At 58.4% G+C, this 7,800-nt stretch overlaps 1 protein-coding gene across 2 annotated transcripts in view; it reads right to left on the bottom strand.

The window, feature by feature from the left end:
* Positions 1-1,661: 1,661 nt before the first annotated feature.
* NOS2 (nitric oxide synthase 2) overlaps positions 1,662-7,800 on the bottom strand; it is a 44,822-nt gene continuing 38,683 nt past the window's right edge. For both annotated transcript variants that reach the window (XM_014584976.2, XM_006170419.2), the window contains 6 exons: positions 7,435-7,642; positions 6,579-6,666; positions 6,070-6,191; positions 5,491-5,639; positions 4,456-4,650; positions 1,662-2,089 (listed from right to left, as the gene is read on the bottom strand). In XM_014584976.2, coding sequence (XP_014440462.1) covers positions 1,991-2,089; positions 4,456-4,650; positions 5,491-5,639; positions 6,070-6,191; positions 6,579-6,666; positions 7,435-7,642 — 861 coding nt within the window. In that variant the 3' untranslated portion in view covers positions 1,662-1,990. The remainder of the gene's footprint in view (positions 2,090-4,455; positions 4,651-5,490; positions 5,640-6,069; positions 6,192-6,578; positions 6,667-7,434; positions 7,643-7,800) is intronic.

Here is a 7,800-nt window from a genome sequence, read left to right as displayed (position 1 = left end):
CCCGTTGCATCTGAGTGGAAGGGAGTGGCAGGTGGGACCTGGAGAAGTGGGGTCTGGGTGCACAGCTCGCCTGTCGGTCTCCCCAGCATTAAGGGTGAGTGTGCGCGGGAACAGTGGCTCAATGTGAGGGGTCCTGCCAGCCAATTGGCCTATGTGAGGGAGCCCAGCTCTGTGTCCACATGATGCTGTGACCTCCTGCTAACATCACCCAGGATCCAGCCCCCAGCAACCAGGTGGGGTTCCAAGAGTACTGCTCACATCAGCACCAACGTCAGCCTTGCATGGCCCGGCTCGGGGGCCTGTTGGCTAAGAGTTACAATGTATGCCGCAAGATCAAAGGAGATGCCACACGTAAGGCCAAATGAATCTTCATTCAAAGCTGGTGGCTGTGAGAGGACTCACATCTCTCAAAAACTTCGCCACCCTGGAAGTAAGTGGGAAAGCGGCTTATAAGGGCAAAAACCACATCCCATTCCTGAAAGGGGAGGCTTGCTGGGCCCAGTGTCTCACACTCAGGGACATCTGGTCGAGCTGGCTGGGCTGGTATGTGTGGCATGCAGCTGCACCTCCTGGGCATTGCAAGCATGTACAGAAGCAGCATATCATTGGGTTGGGCACTTACAGAAATAACGATAAAATTTCCTGCAGTACAGAATCCATATCAAGAGCCGGAACCCACATGGCCAACCTGTCCCAGAGTCCCAGACCCGGCAGCTTGAGAAACATACAGGGCACATGTGTGCGTATGCCCCAAATCCCAAAAGGAGAGAGATGAAGGAGAAGGGATTGGGGCGTGACCACCCCCCACGAGGGGTGCTTTCTCCTCTTCCTCTCTCTGTCTCTCTTTGATGAGGATCAGCAGGGCCCAGGGCACATGTGTGCACACTGGAGTGTGAAGGTCCTGGACTAGGTGCCCGGGTTCCTGACCTCCTCGTTCAGATGCATTGCTGTGTTCCAGGCACCCAGGTTTTCAGGGTTGCAGGAAGGTGGCAGGCCCCTCCCTCTGCCCACCCCTCGCCTCCCATCTGAGGAGCTGCTGTCAGAGCAGTGGAAGGGACCCCTGAGCAGGGGAGAATGAGCAAGGAGCCCAGAGCAGCAGGGGCTAAACGGAAGCCGGAAGTCAGAATTTGCTAGACGCCCCACCTGCCTGACCCCCACCTGCCTGAGTTCCTTCCTGGGTTCTGACCCGAACGGCTGAGTCTCTGAAGAAGCTGCCCCTGGCCTGCTCCAAGCCTCCCTGTGGGGATGCTGTGTGCCCGGCGTGATGTCCCAACACACAAGCAGACCCGCCTGCTGGTCCCAGGGGCGTCATCATTGGCCAGACTTCATGCAACACGTGGCTGCCTTCATACCAAGACGCTTCAGGTGTGAGCGGTGCTCTCCCCCCCACTTTGGGGCAAGCTCAAAGCTCCATCTGTTGTCCCCGTACCTGGCAGCCATCTCAGAGAAGCCATGACCTGGCTGCTATGTCCCTTTGTGAGGGATCTTTGTTCAGCCTACGGCACCCACCAGCCCCCCACTCCATATAACAGGGTGGCTGTCCTTGCAGAACTTTCCCCCACTCCCACCCCCACCAGAAACACACACACACACACACACGGTATAGTTAAAATAAAATGCATTTCATTTATATAAATAACTTCATCAACAAATCATACAAGGAAGACCCAAGCGGTCTCGGGAGCAGCCTAGGGTGTTTTTTTAAATACTGAGACATAAATAACTGTACAGAGGGCAGTTAAATACAAGATGGTGCAGCAGCGCCTTCTGGTGGTCATGCCAAGTATTGCAATTGGAAGAGGGTGCCGAAAGGGAAACAGGAGGCTCTGATCACGCCAGGATGCAACCTGGCAGTTGGCCAAGTAAGAGGCTTGGGGAAAAGGGAGGAAATAAGGAGGTGGGGATGTTGCTTTCCTCCATCTCTCCAGGTCCAGGGACCTCAGATAACCAAGAGTGGGCTCCATGACTGCATGCAGACTGGTTTTAACTGTCAGATCCCCGAGACCTCTGGGCTTCCCTGCTGCCCGTCCTTTTTCAGCCCGTAGGGAAACACAGCACTGAAGATATCTTCATGGTAGCGCTTCTGGCTCTTTAAAGGGAAGCAGAGACCAGGCTGTCAGCCATGCCGTGAGCGCCTCTCGAGCAAGTCCAGGCTCAGACGAGTCCCTGGGCTGCCCCAGCTCCCTCACCACAGATGTTATATGCCATGGGCCTTCCTGTGCCGAGGTTATGCTCGAACTTGGCTTAGACTCTTTTTAAATTTTTTTTCCTTATTCACGATGGCGTGCTTGTGCATGAGTGTGAGAGGGCAAGCACCTGCACATCACGATCTCCTCCCTCCGGCCCTCCAGCCCGACGGATCTTGGGCACTCATGTGTGCCTGCTATGTTTCAGGCCGGTTGGGCTGGGGATTCGAACAGTAGCTGCCATGCAGGATCCTTTCCTTGAGCAGTGCGTTACCACCGCATCGCAGAACCAGCCCTGGTGTAGACTCTTGGCCCCTGTCAGTGGCTGCTGGATGGGGACCTTCTGAGACTCTCCCCACGCTTCAGGGACAGATGGCATTCCCATCCCTGCCTAGCCCTTGTCCCACAGATACTCCGGGAAATGCGAGCCCCGTGCTGGGCACGCTTGGGAAATGCTACCTATTCCTTTTCTCTCCACCTTGGATTGTCACAGTGCAGTCACGTGTGCAAAGTGCTGAGAAGCTGTGCAGTCAAGGCACACGTTCACCTCGGTGGGACCGTGCGTGCCCCATACTACTTGACCTTGGAGACTTTAGATGTCAAATACCCCCCTGAACACATGTAGGGCAAGACCCCTGACCTTGCTGCTCTTCAAACACACCAAACTAATCCCGCCCCAGGGCCTTTGCACATGCCGCACTGCCCAGAACACTCCAGAATGTTTCCTTCAATATCCACAGGGCTCTCTCCTTCCCCTTCAACTCTTCTCTCAAATGACACCTTCAGTGACACCTTTCTCACTGCCCTATTGAAAGTTAAGCCTCCTAACTCGCCCTGTCCCACGTCCCTGCTTAGTTGTGCTCCAGAGCACTGCATGTCTGACTGACTTTGATTGCTCAGCCCCACCAGCAGGCAGGATCCCCGGGCAGGAATGACTGTTGCCTGGCTGACCGCTCTATCCCCACAGTAGATGCTCCATACATAGTCAGTTGAACATACGAAGGTGGCCTAGGGGGAGCACAGAAGTGACGCACAGGCTTCGGAGCCAGAGAGAGCGCTCATGTTCACAGCTGTGGACCCCGCAGGGCTCCCTTCCCTCCCCATAAAATGGGGGTGATGATGGTGCTGCCCTTATAAAAGGTCACATGCACATCCTTGGCAAGCACCTGTCCCCATTGAAGTGCATAAACATGGCCACGATCATCATTCAACGGTGAGCCTTTGAAGCTGGGTCTGAGGGGGAGCAGACCCTGAGCGGAGCGTAACAGGTGGGAGGCCTATAAGGTGGAGGGCCTCTCCGTCCTGGCGTTTACAGCCCTGCTATGGCTACCTGGACACATTCTGTAAAGGGGTTGGAAGGGAGGCCAAGGAGCCTCTCTAATCCTTGGGTGGAAAACTAGACAAATTTACCAAACCTCTCCTAGCCAGACCAGGATGTCCAACTAGGTGCCCAGCAACCCGTTCAGCTCTGCTCTCCAGCCACCACCCGATTCCTGGGGCTCAGGTCTGCTCTGGGCACTGCCCCCGTCCTAGCTCCCTGGCCTGGGCCCTGCACCGGCACCCTCTGTCCTCACACCAGTTACCGTACCTTGAGCTGGAAGAAAAAGTCCTCCACCTGCTCCTCGCTGAGGCTCAGCTTGACTGCCACCAGTTGCTTCAGGGCGTGGGCCACGTCCCGGGCCATCCGCACATCGCCGCACACATAGAGGTGGCCCGGCTCCTCGTGGAGCACACGGAGCACCTCGCTGGCCAGCTGCTGCTGCAGGAGGTCTTGCACATAGACCTGGAATGGGAGAGAGAAGGTGGGTCCCAGCTCCTGCTGCCAGGAGTGAGGCCTGCAGTAAGGTCTGCTGGCTACAGGGAGGTGGGGAGGAGGCGCTGAAGGCTGCATGGCAAGCACCCACCCAGCTGGGGCCTGTATGGGACCAGACCCAGGGCAAGGGGCACTGACACCCTAGAGAGACACACATTGGGTTCAGCCCCTCCTTCTACGAGTTGGCCACCTGGGGAATCCCAGACTTTGTTTGCATTTACCATGTTTAAAAGAGGCGAGCCTCTCTAATCCTTGGGTGGAAAACTAGACAAATTTACCAAACCTCTCCTAGCCAGACCAGGATGTCCAACTAGGTGCCCAGCAACCCGTTCAGCTCTGCTCTCCAGCCACCACCCGATTCCTGGGGCTCAGGTCTGCTCTGGGCACTGCCCCCGTCCTAGCTCCCTGGCCTGGGCCCTGCACCGGCACCCTCTGTCCTCACACCAGTTACCGTACCTTGAGCTGGAAGAAAAAGTCCTCCACCTGCTCCTCGCTGAGGCTCAGCTTGACTGCCACCAGTTGCTTCAGGGCGTGGGCCACGTCCCGGGCCATCCGCACATCGCCGCACACATAGAGGTGGCCCGGCTCCTCGTGGAGCACACGGAGCACCTCGCTGGCCAGCTGCTGCTGCAGGAGGTCTTGCACATAGACCTGGAATGGGAGAGAGAAGGTGGGTCCCAGCTCCTGCTGCCAGGAGTGAGGCCTGCAGTAAGGTCTGCTGGCTACAGGGAGGTGGGGAGGAGGCACTGAAGGCTGCATGGCAAGCACCCACCCAGCTGGGGCCTGTATGGGACCAGACCCAGGGCAAGGGGCACTGACACCCTAGAGAGACACACATTGGGTTCAGCCCCTCCTTCTACGAGTTGGCCACCTGGGAATCCCAGACTTTGTTTGCATTTACCATGTTTAAAAGAGGCATCAGTCAAGCCAGTTCCCCCGTCCAGGGCTCTGAAGCTTACTCTCTATATCCCAGGAGGGGAGCCCCTCAGTGCAGACAGTCCATCAGACAGCCGCTGACGTGCAGGACAGGCTGCCGATCCTGGTCTGCGCTGAGACAGAAAGCCCGCCAGCCAGGCAGGGCCTCTGCTCTTGCTCCACACATGTGCCGGCACTGGCACAGAGCACGGGGCCCAAGAGGAGTCCTGAGGGACAAGTTCCCAAGGGCTGAGCGTCTACTCTGACCCCCAGAAGTAGCCACCCGAGGGCTGTGGTGCCTTGCTGGGCTGGAGGATAAAGATACATCCCCCACTGCATTGTGTAACCCAGGGAGGCTGCTGGGCCCTGGAGATTAACCACAGCGTGCCCCCAAGCTAGTCCTGAACCTCTCGGCTGTCTCTGCTCCTGGGAGAGGGGCATCCTGATCACTGATGACTATGTAATTATCCTTGTTTTAGAGGTGGGACAAAGGCTGGAGGGGCAGGGGCTCACGGGAGGCCCTGCATGAGCCATGGTCCTGCTCTTCATGCCGCACTTCCTGTGCGCTGCACTTACCTTGGGCTTGCCGGGCAGGCGAGAGTAGGCCGTGTGCACCTCATGCAGCACCCCCTTCCAGGCCATCTTCAGCATCTCATCCCGATAGAGGTGGTCCTCGTCTGGGTGGCGGCACCCAAACACTAGGGTCATGCGTCCACCCTGGAGCCCTGCAAGACACACCAGCTGCAGTTATTGTGGTGGCCACCAGGGGGCAGGCTGTGACCGAAGGCCTTCCGTCCCCAAGAATACTCCATTTGGCATTATCCCCATTCTACAGATGGGGGCTGAGGCCCAGGGCATTCAGATCACTGGTTCATAAAGAGCAGACACCGGAGCCCATGCAGCCTGTTGGAGGTCGAAAGCAGGGACTTTCTTGTTACCCCACCCCCGGAGAAGGGGCTCTGGCTCCAAGACAGGAAGACAGCAATCCCGCCCTGCAGAAGCCACACAGGCAGGGACAAACATAGAGGCCTGCATTTGAGGAAGGGGCCAGGAAACATTCGGGAGGTGGTGGCCCGGCTCCCCCTCGCTGCGGCTCTACTCCCAGGCAGGCCCTGGCCCCGAGTGCCCTGCCCACCAGGGGCCCTGGAGCTAGACCTTTGTGCTCAGAGTCATGGAGCCGCTGTTGCCAGAAACTGCGGAAGGGGGCGATGCCTGTGCCGGGTCCTATGAGGAGGCAAGGATGGGAGGCGTCCTCGGGGAGCCGGAAGCCGCTGGCACTGGAGGGGGACAGGAGAGGGAGGCCTCAGTCTTCAGACCCTCTGGGCCAGAGGCACACATGGGACAGGCTGGGAGCTGGGGTGTTGGGGTGGAGGTGTTGGGGTGAAGACAGCCAGCTCATGTGCCTCCTGGGTCCTGCAGGCTGCTTCCTTCCCGCTGTCCAGGCACACCGTCACTGCGCCCTGGGCCCTCCTGACAAAGCCCCCCTCATTGAACTGTGGATCCCCGCACCACCACTGCATTGTCATTGCCCTGAGACTCAACCACACAGCCGCCAGGGGTGGAGTGGAGGGCTCAGGACGGGGCCCAAACTCAGACAGCTTCCTTTCATCTGAGCGCACCGGGCTCAGTGGTCCCACAGGGACAGGGAGGGGTGGGGTGCTCACCTTCGCATGAAGCAGGGCACTGGGTCTTGGGGCTTCAGGCTGCTGAGCCATGTGCTGCAGACGCCATGGTGCAGGGGGCCCTGGCCATCTGCAAGGACACCGTAGACCTGACCAGGATGCCCCATGCCCCTGCCTGCGTGAGCTGGGCTAGGGCAGGGCTGCTCTACTTGGGCCTCTGGACAAGACCTGGCCTCCCAGGCTCTGCGGCCTCATGCCAAGTGTGGCCCTCATAGCACCTGCACTATCATTCTCAATACCTACACACGGTGGCTCTCCAGCTCTCCTATGCCTGCCTCTCCCCTGCCCTCTGGCTGCTCCAAGAGCCAGGGCTGTGTCTCCGTATCCCCACACCTGCCAGGGTGCCGAGTGTGGATGAGCCATCACGGGATGAGCTCAGTGAGTGGACAGTCAGCACAGAACACCCCCGTGTCCAGGAAGATAAGAGCCTCGGGGCTCCCAGGACATGCTAGGTGCTTTCCACGCTTGAGCTCATTAGGTTGGTCCACAGTCGCAGGGCAGTAGAGTGGATGAGAAAGTGGACTTGGCACTTAGACAGCCTGGGTTTGAATCTTCACTTTCATTAACAGAGTGACTTTGAGCGAGAGACTTAACCTCTCTGTGACTCAGTTTCCTCACCTCTAAAGTGCACACAGCACCTGTCGGATAGGGTTACCGATGATACAAAGGGACTAGCTGTGCCTGGCTCACGGTACTCTCTCCCACACACCTGTCACATTCACAGCTCTGGGAAGTGGTATCGCCGCCCCCATTGAACTAACGAGGAGACCGATGCTCAGAGATGTGGAACAGAGGAGTAGCAGAGCGGGGCTGCCCTGGAGCCTCTGCCCAGCCTCACCTCGGGTGCGGTATGTGAGCACGGCCACGGTGAGGTGGACCTCCGAGGGGGTGTGGTCCTGCGAGGAGCTGATGGAGTAGTACCGGGGTTTCAGGGTGGGGAGCTGGGAGAGCAGGAAGCCAGCAGACACCCGCAGGGACGGGAACTCCTCCAGCACCTCCAGGAATGTGGGGCTGTTGGTGAACTTCCACTTGCTGTACTCTGCGGGCTGAGAGCAAGGGGCAGGGGGTGGCAGTCAGGCGCCTGCCTCCTTCAGAAGAGGCCGTCACAACCCGGTACCCATTCAATTGTTCACTCAACGAACACGGGGCTGTGGCAGGCGCTGTCCGTGGTGCTGACACTACCAAGCTGGAGAGGAAAGCATTC

The sequence above is a fragment of the Tupaia chinensis genome, unplaced genomic scaffold, assembly GCF_000334495.1.
Source record: "Tupaia chinensis unplaced genomic scaffold, TupChi_1.0 Scaffold148350_1, whole genome shotgun sequence".
Taxonomy (NCBI): domain Eukaryota; kingdom Metazoa; phylum Chordata; class Mammalia; order Scandentia; family Tupaiidae; genus Tupaia; species Tupaia belangeri.
This window is presented reverse-complemented; position numbering and strand designations above follow the sequence as displayed.